The 16,119-nt window shown below is 43.0% G+C and overlaps 1 protein-coding gene across 1 annotated transcript in view; it reads left to right on the top strand.

Annotated features, from left to right (window-relative positions):
* Positions 1-16,119, top strand: part of ebf1a (EBF transcription factor 1a) — a 392,441-nt gene that overhangs the window by 334,739 nt on the left and 41,583 nt on the right. The window contains exons 13-14 of the mRNA XM_048603786.1: positions 2,358-2,369; positions 10,681-10,689. Coding sequence (XP_048459743.1) covers positions 2,358-2,369; positions 10,681-10,689 — 21 coding nt within the window. The remainder of the gene's footprint in view (positions 1-2,357; positions 2,370-10,680; positions 10,690-16,119) is intronic.

Raw genomic sequence — 16,119 nt, 5'->3', positions numbered from 1 at the left:
TTCTTGGTAGTGTGGATGAGCAGAAAGATCTCGGTGTCCATGTGCATAGATCACTGAAAGTTGCCACCCAGGTTGGTAGCGTTGTTAAGAAGGCGTACAGTATGTTAGGTTTTATTGGTAGAGGGATTGAGTTTCGGAGCCATGAGGTCATGTTGCAGCTGTACAAAACTCTGGTGCGGCCGCACTTGGAGTATTGCGTACAGTTCTGGTCACCGCATTATAGGAAGGATGTGGAAGCATTGGAAAGGGTGCAGAGGAGATTTACCAGGATGTTGCCTGGTATGGAGGGAAAGTCTTATGAGGAAAGGCTGAGGGTCTTGAGGCTGTTTTCGTTAGAGAGAAGAAGGTTAAGAGGTGACTTGATAGAGACATACAAGATGATCAGAGGATTAGATAGGGTGGACAGTGGGAGCCTTTTTCCTCGGATGGTGATGGCTAGCACGAGGGGACATAGCTTTAAATTGAGGGGTGATAGATATAGGACAGATGTCAGAGGTAGGTTCTTTACTCAGAGAGTAGTAAGGGCGTGGAATGCCCTGCCTGCAAAAATAGTAGACTTGCCCACTTTAAGGGCATTTAAATGGTCATTGGATAAACATATGGATAATAATGGAATAGTTTAGGTTAGATGGGCTTCAGATTGGTTTCACAGGTCGGCGCAACATCGAGGGCCAAAGGGCCTGTACTGCGCTGTAATGTTCTATGCTCTATGTTCTATGTTCTATGAAACACGCCATTCACTACCTAACTAGGACCGTGCTGACTGGACCAAACAGGAGACACTCTCCCATCAAGAAACACTACCCACTATCCAACTAGCTCATGCCACCTGCTCCAACTGGGACATGCTACCACCTGCAGAAACAAGACCCACTACCTTGTACCAACCAGGACAAGCTGTCATCCTGGTAAGACCTGTGCTTTCCATTTAGTTACGCATGCTAAAGAAGGCTTCCCCCACTTCGCTGCTGTAGCCTCAGTAGAAGAAGGGCAGAAATTCATAGCTATTAACTTTTGAGCTACGGAGCAAATTATGTCAGGACTTTCAAGTTGCTGCGGCCACGAGGTTGTATGGGGATGGAAACCTCAGGGAACACGGGGTGGTTGGTTCTCTGGCCAATCTACCGTTAGACTGGACAAAGTGTGGTGGACAAGCTATGGTGAGGTCTCCAAAGTGTTGATTCTGCTCATGTACCGTTCCAGACCTCGGTGCTAATCTCAAAGCAGAGCCCACACTCAAACTGCTGACAGATGCCAGCTGATCAGCAGTGTGTTTTCACCATTATTTGTGTGTGTGTGTGTGTGTGTGTCTACAAGGCAGATTAACATTTTTGCATCTGGGAGCTCTCTACCACAGACACAGAAGACTGTGGAAACCAGGAGGAGGAATAGAATTTCATTCAAAATAACTGAAAAAGACAGCAAGCATAGGTGGGTGAGGCTGGTCGCTCATTGTAATCTAACTCAAGTGGCTTTGCATCCTGGAGTTGTCAGCTAAGGAGCACTGGAGTTGATGGGGAGCAGTGCAAGTTCTATCCTTTTCTGATACCTTCGCCTGCCCAGCTGGCTCGTGTAACTCCTATTGATTCTTTGTTGGCCCTCCTACTCCAAGTAAGTGGCTGGACAGCCAAATATCCACAGTAGCCATTTCCACAAGGTGCAGCCCTTTGGCATTCTGCCAGCCAGTGAGCTCCAGTGTCTACCTTCTGCCTCATGTCTGAGCGTTAGCATTAATGATTCAACATGTAACATCTACATAGCAATCCTCCACACAGACTGATCATTGTTAAGAAATACTGATGGAGGAACAGTCCTTCTCTCTCTTCCCCTTCTTTGATTCCTCACTCCATTGTTATCTCAGTCTAAGTACACATTCTCCACTTTTCGTAGACATCATACATTATGTAATCACTGGTGGACCAGAAATGTTTAGTTTAATACTAGTGACTTAATACAGTTGGAAAGCTGAGAACTACAGGAGAGATTCAAAGTTGGAAGTGACATTCAGGCTAAGATGCAATGGCTCCGTTTAGGTTCTGTAAGGCTTGTCTCGTGATGTGGTTCAAATCCAAGTTTCCTTTCCAGAGGCCTGAGTGAGTTCTCTTAACAGACATGCCAGTGCGGCAACGAAGGAGGAGTGCACAATTCAAGGTGTTACCTTTAGGATGACACACTAAGGCAAGGCTCCAAATGCCTGCTGAAATGGAAGCTAATACTCCCCTGACTACAGTTCCAATAAGAACAATATAGTTCTTCTAATGGTCTGATGACAACCAATCCCCTCTCACTTTAAAAAAAAAACTGTCAATTTATCCAGCTCCTGTTATTGAGACTGTGCTGTGTACAAATCCCACCAGGATCCCGAGAAGGTGACTGGCACTATATAAATGCAAGGTCTTTTTGTTTCATTCGCCACTGTTCCGTTTTCCTGTAAGTGGGTGAAAATATTCATGCTTGTTATTCCTTAGCAATCATTAGGATGTTAAAGCAGAGTAGGTTCTGGGAGAGGCAGTGCTATAATTATATAGCAGCTTTTGGTAAATATTAATCACCTTGTATAAAATAGTTCAAGTTGTATTCTTGAGAAGTCCGTTTCAGCATACATTTTCTACAATCTGAGGATTTACACTGTGAAGACACAATTTAAACCTCTAAAACTGGTTTAAAACTGCAAATGCCCCCACACCAGGTAATTTTCACAATAGATACTAATTTCCACTGTTAACTTTTGCAGAACTGATTGGTATAAATCTCCTGGACAAACTATCAACAACTTCTCTCAAAAGCATCGCTATATGTCTATAAAGGTGCAGGTCTCATCTCAGGAATGCTGGATGGAATTGAGCAACCACATGCGTTGTCTTATCGAACATCAATATGCGCATTGAATTGTCAAATTAAGTGAAAACTGTCTCAGTGACAATTTTAAATTATCAGTAAAGGGAAAAGGGAGAGGAGTTACAAGAAATTTCTTTTTGCAGAGAATTGTTAAGGCATGAAATGTTTTGCTCAAGGAGATATTAAAGTAGAGGCAATGCATCTTTTAAGGAAAGGCTAAATAAATATTTGAACCTCATCCATTGATTATACGGTAACAGAATTTGGAGCAAACGGGTAACAGTTGCTGAGTTTTTAAGCAATACATTTTTCCTTTTGCAAAGTTACTTTTTAATCAGAGTGAGCTTGTCTTACAAACTGCTCTAAGAGGAATCACATTTAAATTCATAAACTTTAAACTTACATTAACTGTCTTAAAAACCAAAACAAACTGTGGATGCTGTATATCAGAAACAAAAACAGAAATTGCTAGAAAAGCTCCTCTTTATCAACTTCAACATACTGCTGCTTATGACTTAGTTCCTGATGCAGAAAAGCTGCTGCCTAAATAAAAACACAATTGCTGGCTTCAACGTAACTTACAGTGCGGTACAGTGGAGCTATTATTTAGACCAGGCATATATACATTTAAGTGTTGCTTGAATTGTAGCCATTGGGATGTCACCCAAGTGTTATACAGGAAGCCCCCAGGGCACGACCCACGTTGGGAAGGATGGAATCCAGAATCATACTGCTGAGTCCTTGTCCCAGATCATGCAGCCTGACTGGGAGATGGTTCACCTTTTCTGAAATACTTCTGGCAATTCTGTTTGTTGCAAAGCATCAAGGCCCATTATGCAGACAAGCAAAAAGAACCCTATGAGAAAGGACTGCCGCTCAAGGCAGCATTGTGTGTTGTGTTGCAAACACAAGCCCTGGGCCTCCTTATAGCCATAATATTATGTGAAATGGAACAGCAGAGTCAGATGTCAACCAGCGAAATTGGCAGAGAAGCTGGGGGGGGGAAATAAAAATCTTTCATGTACAGTAACAGCCATTTGGGTGACATCACTGGGTCAATGGCAAACACAATTACAGCTGGGCACAGCGCACTTCATTTAGGTCACAGAAATTTATCATCTATTTTAAATATGGATTTCAGATAATCACAGCACTTAAGCCAAAAGAATATTCTGTGCATTATTTATTACCGAATTTCAAACTAGAGCTGAAAGGGTAATTTTCCCTAAATTTATAACACTGGTTGACATTTAAATACGTTTTCATAACTTTTCAAATGTATTTTAAAGACCAGTTATATTTAGATGACAGGGTAATACAGGGACAGATGATAGTGCTTTATTGCTTGACTTTAATGAGCATGTGAAGCCTGTCACTGTCCTTGGCGATGCAGCCCTCACATAGTAAAGTTAGCATGTTAAATATCAGCCAATATTCTGCCTAATACAGGGCTCAAATTAGCAATAGTTTGAGCAAGATGCTCAGTCAGTTACAGCTCAAGTGGGCAAAGAGTGACAATTATTGCTGGCTCTCTGACCACTTCGTATTTCTCCTCTCGAGTTGATATTTTATTTCGTTAGGGGTACATTTTCATAGATATGGGAAGCAACCTAAGGAGGCATTTTCTCATGATGATCCACGAGATTTTCTTTTCCATTGTCCACACACACACACACAAACACACACAACACACACTCAAACAAAACACATTTAGTTTCAACAGCCATGATTTGTTCTGCTATCTAATTCTGGAAGATGGTTCTTTAATATTTCGGACGGAGCGAGGTAATTTTCCTCTTGGGTGATCTGCACATCAATAATAACACTTGGGTTTTCAACAAAACAAAGAATCCTTTGAAAAGCAAAAATAAAAATGTTTTATAATTGGATAGTTAAAACCATTGTGAGAAAAACAATTGGAAAGTAACTACAAACCTTTTAGTGAACATTTCAACTAAGCTTTCTTCTGACTCTTAGCTTCTGGTTAATACCTGATTATCTGACTACATCATTCTACACAGCTCTTGTTAAGTGAATAAAATACTTTGTCTGTTTTATTACCATCTATAAGATGGGATATTACAATTATCAGCAATCATTCTCTTTTACATATCCAAGACTTGTCATCTTTTCAGAATATTTTAAGTAAATTTAGTCAAGGCAGATGACAGTAGTTCTGTGCATTTATTCATTTATGAGCTCTTAAAAATTACACTGTGGTACTCAAGGCAGAACTACTTGGAACTTATTCAGCAGGGGAGAGGGTTCGCTAGCACTAAGGCTGAGGAGACATTGACAGTTTGAAGCAGTAGCCAAGTTGAGCCAAAGCTAAAGAATGGGTGACAACGTTTATGGTTCAACGTCCATTGCCTTCATAGTGTCTGATCACCGTCTTCGATTTGACTGAGGCACAAAGCCAGTTTAAATGGTTAATGCCTTGGTTAAAATTACAGTCTGAGGAAAGGCATAGGGAAGCACTAGCAGCCTCAGCAATAAACCTCAGTAAGAACTGTTTCTCACTGGGATCACTGTGGTGACATCTGCTGATAAGGAACGGATTGTAATGATCCTTTTTCGTTACTTTTGTGAAGCAAAGGAGACAGCGGAGATTTGTTACGAATAGAAAAGGTGGAGGAAGCAGGAAACACCTTCATTTATTTTTTGTTGGCTTGGAAATTGCAACAAAGGATGACACTATGTGTTATATTGAAAGCTATAGTCAGGACCCACAATGACTATGCCAAGCAATTGCCCATAGCTACGGATCAGTCAGAAATGCAGGGAAGATGACAGTGAATCTGTGCAGCATTAGTTGGGGAATCAGATTCAAACATAATGTTCAGAGGATTGGATCTCCACATAAGATTTGCAGGGCAACATGGCAATTGGGTGTGGAGCTCCTCCTTCATTTCTTTCAATTTTTGGGGAGTAGAGAGTAATTGAATAGCTCTTCTAAAGATTCAGCATAAAGAAAGATGGGCCAAACAGCCTCCATCTATGCTGGTTCATTCTGCAAGGCAAGAAAGTTTAGAGGAATGGTTGAACATGGTGGTTTTGATAAAATGGAAAATGTCTTGAAAGGTTCCAACACACAGAAGTATAGAGAAAGAAGGTTGGAAAATTCATACAATCCCTACAGTGTGGAAGCAGGCCACTTGATCCATTTAGTGCACAGCAACACTTCAAAGAGCATTCATGTAGTCCCAAGCCTCTATCCTATTCCTGAAGCCCTGTATCTCCAATGGCTAATCCACCCAGCCACATCCCTGACACAATGGGCAATTCAGCATGGCCAATCCACCTAACCTGCACACCTTTGGACGATGGGGAGAAACCAGAGCAATATCACGCAGACGGGGGGAGAATGTGCAAACCCCACATAGACAGGTGCCCGAGGGTGGAATTAAACCCTGCTCCCTGGTGCTGTGAAGCAGCAGTGCTAACCACTGAGCCACAGTGCCACCCTGAATACATCTCCATGGGCTGTAGGAGGTGGAACAAAAAGTGATTGGTTTGCCCCTTTGCATCTCTGTGTATCCAATCACCACTGTACAGGCAATTTTTGGGGCTTAATGGAAAGACTTCTCTGTTCACAACAAACCTCCACTGTCACCTCTGCTTCATGAGAGTAACAAAAAAATTGAAAGAAATGAAGGAGGGGCTCCACACCCAATTGGCATGTTATAGTGGGGCTAACAGATAGTCAGCCCCAGCTAGAATTGCAAAGGCCCAGTGCTCAAATAATCAGCACCTTATTTTATTGAAAACACAGAAGTACTCTGAGAAATGTAGCATAAAACATACAGACTCTGGCACTCTGTCGAGTAGATTTGGCTATGCCATTCAACTGTGATCTCAGTGCAGACTTTCTCTCCTGTTCTTTTGCCACCTTGTTACAGCTGCTGCAAAAGAAAACATTTTCACCTCTGATGCCTGAAAAGCAACACAGCTGCCAGGCAAGGTAGAGTGACAGGGGATGAATAATTACAGTTCTGCAGCAAAGTGCTTTCAAACTGGTAAGTGGACTCCCGAATTCTATGCCCTGTCAACTTTTGTCATTTGGGAGATTGGCGTGATGTGGTCGTACTGCCAACATGTCATTGTCATCATGATGAATTTGATTTTTGTCTGGGGTGAAGGCGGGGGGGCACCTAATTGTAAGATCCACTCAAGTCTGCTGCTGCCCTCTCTCCCCACTCCAACATAACAGAAGCTGCAACTGTTGTGCTGTTCAGTGGGAAAGATTTCTTTACGATTTGTCAGATTTGAGGAACTTGTTAGAAATAAAATAGAGTCACAGAGTCACACAGCACGGAAACAGACCCTTCTGCCCAACTTGTCCAAGGCGACCAGGTTTCCCAAACTAAACGAGTGCCATTTGCTTGTGTTTGGCCTGTATCCCTCTACACATTTCCGATTCACGTACCTGTCCAAATGTCTTTTAAACGTTTCAACCATACATGCATCTACTGCTACTTCTGACAGCTCATTCCATACACGCACCACCCTCTGTGTGAAAACACTGACCCTCAGGTCCCTTTTAAATCTTTACCCCCTCACCTTAAACCTATGCCCTCTAGTTTTGGACTCCCCTACCCTGGGGAAAAGACCTTGGCTGTTCACTTTATTTATGTCCCTCATGATTTTATTAACCTCTGTAAGGTCACCCCTCAACCTCCTACGTTGCAGGGGAAAAAGTCCAGCCAAACCAGTCTCTCCTTTTAACTCAAACCCTCCAGTCTCAGGAATATCCTTGTAAATCTTTTCTGCATCCTTTCCACTTTAATAACATGCATCCTTTAACAGGGCAACCAGAATTGTACGCAATATTCCAAAAGTGGTCTCACAATGTCCTGTGCAGCTGCAACATATCATCCCACCTCCTACTCAATGCTCTGACTAATGAAGACAAGAGTAGCAAATGCTTTCTTCACCACACTGTCTATCTGTGACACCATTTTCAAGGAACTATGCAAGTCCTCTAAAATAAAAGTTGAAGGCTTGGGAAGCAAGCATGCTTGCTGTAAATATGACCTGTGCCCATCTATAGTGTGGCAACTACGAAACAAATCTCCTTTAAGAAGTAACCATCCCTTTAATTCTGTACCTTTTTTTTAGTTGGGTGGGGGGGAAAGATTACAGGATAGCCACCACAATGGGTTTGTCCAATGGTGGTGGTGAGCTTTGGTTACTCTGGGTCAGTCAGAGCTAAGGTTAATTTATTGCAGTGTTGCAACACACAACTGATTGCTTTTTTTTTTGAAGAGGAATTGGGGAAGGAAACAAAATGCCACAGGGTGTGCTGATCCTTCTTTAAATTGAGTTGAATCACACAGAGGTTCCACGACGAAAATGTGTTTCAAGCCTCCGACTGGTGACCTCCATCGGAGACAGACTGCAGACCGGAGAACCAGCCAGCTCCTGTAACACAAGTCCATGCCCCAGTTGTTCATGTCTCATGAGGTATCAGTACTCGCTTGGTCACTATTGCATAAATGGCCCGCAGCAGGCATTCCATTGACATGCAGTGTAAAGGGCTAAGTAACACCACGTGGATGCTGTGCTTCCCAAAGGGGACTAAAAACAAAACAGAAGCCGCTGAGGGCTGGGGATTGAAGGCAGTGGGGGCTGGGATTTGGTCTCTCTAATGGAGAAGATACTGGCAGATTGCTGACATATGGAGGAAAGGTCGCAGGGTACATGCATTGCAAGGGAGCGCTGCTTGTAAAATATGATGGATTCTTTGTGCAGCTTGTGTTCATTAGCAGTTTTATCATCATATAATGTTCTGTTTAAGCCCTAACTCAAGAGCAACGAGACAGCTTTTTGTCTTGTGTGACATGAGAGGGTGGTAAATGATGTCATGGTTCCTGGACAGCTAAGCCACCAGCTCCTGAACTAACTCTTGGGAATTCCAGTTTCAGTCATGGGCCTTTCGCTAATGTTTTTAACAACACTGTTTAGATGTCAGTGGGTCTGACTGTCAGACGTCTGTGCATGTTTGATGCTAATGGAGGGAATGCTGCTTTTTGACAATGATCTTTCAGCTGAGGCCTGTATCAGTAGTTTCAGATGGTTGTTATGGATGCCAAGCCTTAATTGGAAGCGAGGGAACAAGGGCTTTTAACATCCTGGTCATCTTCCTAATTCTCCTGGAATAACTACTACAAATGGGTGCTGATCATTCACATCAACAACAGCTTCCACCCAAAAATGGCTGCTATGTACATCTCCAATGACAACAGACACGCTACTTTCATTCAGGTAAGGCAGAACAGACATGATGGGCTGAATGGCCCTTATGTCTAATAGTCTCTGTGATGCTTGTGAGCTATGTGATAATGCAGTGTGAAAATACCAGTCATTCCTTCATCCCTCCTTTTAATGTTTTTTCATTGTATTTTTCTTTCCTTTCAAATTGATGGTTGGAATTTAATCCGTAAGGCACAGGTCCTGATACAGCGGAAGTATGAGCCAGCAATGGAGGCATTTCCGAGAAGGTTCAGTAGATTAATTGCAGAGATGAAAGGCTTGTTTTATGAAGAGGCCCATGTTTACCAGAGTTTGGAAGGATGGGAGTGAAATAATTCCACAGAGTCCTGCATCCTGTTCTCAAGTCACCCTTTATTTATACATGAACAGTCCCTGACTTTAGTACTGCCTCTTCTGAGTCAGCTATCAGAGTGTCAATATTTTCAACACTTTTTTTTAACTTGTCAGCCAAGGCTCACTGATTGGGGCCCTTAATCTGATCCAATCAGGGAGCTCATATTCTATGAGGCCCAGATAGCTGACCTCATTACAATCACTACAACAAGCCGACTGTCTGCGTGGAGTTTGCACGTTCTCCCCGTGTTTGCGTGGGTTTCCTCCGGGTGCTCCGGTTTCCTCCCACAGTCCAAACAATGTGCAGGTGAGGTGGATTGGCCATGCTAAATTGCCCAAAGTGTTGAGGGATGCCTAGATTAGATGTGTTATGTGTGATGGGTCTGGGTGAGATCCTCTGAAGGTTGGTGTGGATTTGTTGGGCCAAAGGGCCTGTTTCCACGCTATAGGGATTCCATGATTCAAAAGGAGATCTGACTGAGGTATACAAGATGCTAAACAAGATGCTAAAAAGTAGACGCAGAAAGGGCGCAACTCCATGTGGGGCAAACTAGAACGAAAGGTCATAGTTTTCAGGTAGGAGGGTAGGAGATTGAAAACAGAAATGAGGAGGATTACTTCTCTTAGAGGATCATAAATCTGTTGAATTCACTCCCGCAGAGTGCAGTAGATGCCAGGACGTTGAGTAAATTTAAGGAGGAGAGAGACATTTTTAATTAATCATGGATCAAAGGGTTATGAAGAGCAGGCAGGAAAGTGGAGACGAGATGAGCCATGATCATATTAAATGGCAGAGCAGGCTCGAGGGACTGAACGGCCTACTCCTGATCTTAGTTCTTATCAGCCATTTCCTCTTGCTTGCATTCAACTGGCAGATGGTGAATTTAATATTAATGTTAAAGGGTGGGTGGTGGGCACACATGGCAGGAGTGGGCAGGAACTGGCCGAGTCTACTGTCAGGAGATTGCTCTCAGTTCTGGGTTTCTACAAGATACCATCCCCTAAGGGCAGGCCTACAGGCCCTGCAAGCAGGGAGCAGCTCAGCTCACCTCAGGGGGACCTGACTGAGGTTGCAGATTTGAAAGAAGAGATTTGGAACCCAAGTCACCATCTCACTTTGCAGCTCAAAATCTTCTACCCCACCCCCTCATAATTCTATATCAGAAGCCCCATTGCCCCCACACCTTCTGCAGTCCAGTCACCTCCTGAGAAACCCGTCCCTGCTTCACCATGCAGCTACCAAGAGTCCAGTTCTACCAAGATTCTCCTGCTCCCTTCTGCTCCCACTATTCAACAAAGAGGACTGCTCAGCCATTTTCCGAGTGGACCACCTCTCCTGGTGCCTGACATCTTTAACCGGGCACAAGGCAGGTGGTACATGCTGACCCTTTGTTGTTGGCCCAATATTGGAGTCTGATTAAATTTGGAGAGGTTATGATTCAATGAGTATTCATGACTCACAAATGTAGGGAAGAAAGGTTCCAGTCCTGACCTACTCCAGGAACCCCCTGACTTAATCCCTTGGACTCTGTCCATTGTTGAGAGCCATGAACTCTGCTTCTGCCTATTTCAGTCACCCTACCCATAATGATTCCTTCTCTCAGTAGCCCAGTAAATAAATGTGTCACTGGTGCTAAGTCAATGCAGAATCTGGTGCCTCTAGACTTTCAGCAGCGTACTGGCTGCTGCGATACAAAGACTCACAGTAACAGTTTGGTTTAACTGAGTGGCACAAACCAAAGGAGCCTTTGGTCTTCTTTAAGTGCAGCAGTAGGTGTCTGTAGGGGTAGATGCACACGATTGGGCAGTGCATTGCTCAGCATATTGATGAACGCGGAGCTCGAGTGAAGCCAACGAGTCATCTGTCAGGGGAGCAGCTGTGGACCCTGAATGACACGCTCAAAGGCCACGATGACAATGACGTCATTCTCAGCCCCGACTACTCCCCGCCACTTCCTAAATTGTTGGAACGGCCCGAAAGAAAGAATTGATCGGATTTTCCCGTGGAATGGGCTGGGGGAAGTTCGCTGGCCCATTCTTTTTATTGCAAATGCAGGGACGGTGGGGCCTGCACACTAGTTGGCTGATCAGACGTTGCCTTTAACTCTTCGGGTCCCACACAGCAGGCGAAATGCCTGGCAAACTCCCAGCAGTAAATGGCACACCAAGATGTCCTTTTTTCCCTCCTCTTGTTCACTATTCTTACTTCTGTGCCATCCTGCCAGCTGGATTTGTGTATGGGGAGGGTAGGGGAATGCCCCCCACCATGGGTTTATGGAGCCTCAAGCATTTTCCAAATGCAGCAGTGCTATGTGCTCATACCATTTAGCTACTGCCCAAACAGGCAGAGTCAAAGGTGACGTGTGCCCACAAGTCACTCTTCTCCTGAAGTGAAAGCTTTGAAATAACACACAGGGTGTTGTATCTACCGCTCCAGTTTACAAACAGTGACATCAGTGATTCAGGGCAGAATTGGTGGATGCCGTTTGGATGTCACCTGGGAATCAGCAACATGGGGCTAAGTGGCGGGCTAAGTGGCAGCCATCTTGGCAGCACTGATGACACTGTTCGCCGTCATCCTGATCGAGTGATCCCTGCCACCCCAGCTGGGGCTTACAAGGAGTATGTGGTGTCCCGTGCTTTCTGCAAAGTGAGCTCCACTTGGCGAGCTCCACTTGCCACGTATTGGTTTTGAACACAGGGGCAGCGACTCTCCTAGGCTCATGTCCACCTCTCCTACTCTCCTCCCTCAGCGAGTCAATGAATCCACTCACACCATTATTGCGCAGGGAGATAGGAAGAAGTTGGATGCTCTGTTGCTTAAGACAGGTTGCTGGAGTTCAAGGTCTTTTTCAGATTACTGTTTATTCACCATTCCATAATTTATTTACACTCTTACCAGCGCATCAGTTGCACAGTTGCGTCACTCTTCAGTATCTCCATCATGACATCTCAAACACCACTGCTGACATAACTTATTTACACATTTTTTATTAGTTTCTTTGTATTTTTAAATATTAATGCTTTATGCTGCACTCACCAAGTAACTGGTTAAATGAATTAGGAGGATAAAGCAGATTTCCAAGCTGCTCATGTCTAACAGGGGAGTACCCTGTGTTCACAAGATAAATAAGGTTGAGAAAGACCACTCAATCCATTCTAACTCAGGCTCCCTTTCTCATTGTCCAATAGCGCTGCAAGATTTTGTCTCTACTAGTTTACCAAGACCAGTGTGAGCACTCCTGAGATGACAAAAACTCTTTAAACCATAATTTTCATTTCTGGCAGAGTCACATATAAGCCAGACCAGGTAATGATGGCAAATTTCTTTCCCTAAAGGGCATTAGGGAACCAGATGGAATTTTTCAACAATTGTTGATAGTTGTCATAGACACCATTAGTGAGGCTACCCTTATATTGCAGATTTATTAAGTGAATTCAGTTTAAAAGTGACCGTTTTGCTAAAGTATTTTTCAGGTTTACTGCTGACTATTTTAACAGCTTATACTTTAAATTGCTTTCACACAAATCAATTGATATTAATCAATAGGTTTGTGAGTCTTGATGACAGGTGATTTTTTCAGCATCAGGATTTCCTGAAAGGGGGCTGGATTGTAACCTTGCGCAGTTTCTATTCATCTCAACATCCCAAAACATATTACACAACAGAATAATGACATTTTTTAATCATATTGATGCTCCCAGTCTCACTTTCCCAACTATGCAGGGGAAATATTGCCTCTGCTGTGTTGAATCATCAGCCACGCACTGAAATGGTGCGAGTCCTCATACTGTGACTCCTCCAGGCCTCAATACTCCAACATGGATTTACAGTGCTGTATTAACTCATTGTTCTGCCATTTAAGTTAGCAATGCCTGCCCAAGGAATTGCTAATGCATCACATCCCAGTTCAGGTTCCATATCACAGAAGAATTTTGCCCTTGTTCCCTATCATCAAAGGCTGTTTCCATTTATTTTACTCAGGTAACCCTGGTGACCTATTGCCATGGAAGTAGCCACCACATCCTGAGACACAGCCTATTCTTAAAGATCCAAGTCTACAAACTAAACTGATCCTTGTTCTTGTGATAGTCAGGTATAATCACAATGCATTACTGCATTTACGTTCTGTTATCATAATGATGATCATGCCTGAGCACCCTAGGTAGACAACTAACACCAATCCTTCTTCCTATGCTGGACTTGGGCCTTTCTAGTATTCTGCAGTGATCAACAAACCGTGAACCAACCTCGGTGGAAGAGGCTCTTCTCTTACATCTGTTTACAATGTACACACATTATATTGATGGTGGCACCACGAGGCTTAGGAGACACAATCGTCTCCAACTACAACTCTGCAGAACCGCCGAAGGTGCCCACGTGGCTATGTTGTATGTCAGAGTGGTCAGACCCTCAGCTTAGTTCAGATTAACCTCTTCAGATCAGACCCTTGTACAACATTCCCCACTTTCACTGAAGCAGTGTTTGCAGTTGATCTCTCAGCTTCACTTACAATAACTCACTGGGCATGATGTATTGTGTAAGTGAATGGTTCTGGAAGGGTTAATATTGGACACTGCATGAGGTTTCGCACCCATTCTGATGATTTTATATAAGCTTGGGTGGGAAGGAGGCAGATCATCTCAGTATCTCAATGGTGCAGACCTACATCCAAACTAAGTTAACTTGCACTTAATTGCTATCATGCAACAAATGACAGCTTGTTAAGACAAGAACCTCTTCTTGTTAAGACATAATAGTGCTTAATCCTCGATGACTACTGGCCAAAACAGGCCCTTGGACCCAATCAAGGAATGAGGAATGGTCCCAGAACCATTCTACTTGCAAATACCGCATGAAAATCAGCGATGAGCATTTTCATTTAATACCACAAGGTAGAATGGTGAAAAACGTCCACTGGATCCGGGGACGGCGGGGGGAGAAATTTCCAGAAGACCAATTGAGCTTACAGTATTAAAATATTTGCCACGTGCAAAATTATTCACACAGAATCAGCAGCGGCAAGTGTTTAAACAAACAAGCAGTCAGCAGGAGTTTGTGGAAAGGCTAACAAGGGAGAAATGGCAACCCAGGCTTAAGCCTTAACTTCGGAGCTGCTAAAGAAGAACAGTGTGGGCTAGACAGAGCTTCAAGATTAGTCTGAACCTGCCAGTTACAGATTCTACCAGGAAGTAACGATCTGTAGATTTTCCCAGTTGGTGATGCAGCTAGTAGATGAACTTATGTGAACTCAACACATGAAGTTAAAAGTCCCGCTGGGTAAGGAGAAACACTTTAAATCACTGGTACAAAAAAACAGGCTGAGATGGCTAAAGGTAAACAAAAAAGGAGTTCTTAGTTCACGATGAGCATTGCTGCCATAACAAGTGAACAGCATGACGCCCAGCTACAGTCGGGAAATTAAAGGCAATAGAAGTAATTTATATTGAGGTCATAACACCAGGAACCAGAAGCAAAACCAAAAGGCTAATTTAAAAGCTAGAGCAAACAGAGTCTCACAGAGGAAGGCAATTATGAGACAGTTGAGGGCTTGACAAGAGTGGTACACTCAGAACTTAAACTATGGTTCGAGTAGAAACGACTTATTCAGGCCGCAAGCACAAGGCTTATTTGGAAATTGTGGGGAGAAAATGAACAATGTTTATTCGGCAATGGAGATGGGAAACACGTACTTCAACTGCAAAAATGTGTGAAACTTGGAAGTAAGCAGAACAGATACGCAGGATTCCTAGTAAACAGAATTCAACACTTTAGAAGAGAGAGAGAGAAATGTAGCATACTTATACTACACAGTTTAAAAGCCTTATATCAAGTAAAATAAAGCAGCATTGTTTCTTCAGATATAAAGAGATTACAACAGCATTGAGATGCTGAAAAACTGAAATGCTTCTAAGTATGAAGAACAAATAATCAATTAGAAAGACATGGGAGAAGAAATGATAATACCTGTAAGATATAATATGAGAGATAGGCCGAATAGAACACAGGATTGGACAGCTTGAAGAAAACAGATCTTAAGGTATTGCGTTGCTTCAGGCTTAAATACTGAATCACAAGTTAAAAAATAAACACACAATTATACTGAATGGGACCTACTACTGATGATGGTGTAAACTGGCAAAACCAAGAAGAAACAGATATATCTGAAGAAATTCTACAAGTTATACTTTTGACAAAATCTTAAACTGAGAACAAATAACATTCTTGAAAGAGCAATATTTAATAGAAAGGTTCAGCATTCAGAGCATCCATAGATAATTTAGTTAAGGATCTCTACAGATTAGTCAAAAACTGTACTGTGGAGTATTGAAATCAGAATTAATAAGACTAAATTTTACTTTGGGAATTATTCATGAGGCTATGCCATATTTATTACAGTTCAAAAAAGATCTGATTTTAGAGAAGGCTATTCAGATCATACTAGGAGAAGAATCCAGGATGTAAGCACACCAAAGGTACATCTATAAAATCATAGATAACAAGGTGTAGAGCTGGATGAACACAGCAGGCCAAGCAGCATCAGAGGAGCAGGAAGGCTGACGTTTCGGGCCTAGACCCTTCTTCAGAAAAAAGGGTTTCTGAAGAAGGGTCTAGGCTCTGATGCTTCTTGGCCTGCTGTGTTCATCCAGCTCTACACCTTGTTATCTCAGATT

The sequence above is a fragment of the Rhincodon typus genome, chromosome 12, assembly GCF_021869965.1.
Source record: "Rhincodon typus isolate 14 chromosome 12, sRhiTyp1.1, whole genome shotgun sequence".
In the NCBI taxonomy this organism is placed as follows: domain Eukaryota; kingdom Metazoa; phylum Chordata; class Chondrichthyes; order Orectolobiformes; family Rhincodontidae; genus Rhincodon; species Rhincodon typus.
This window is presented reverse-complemented; position numbering and strand designations above follow the sequence as displayed.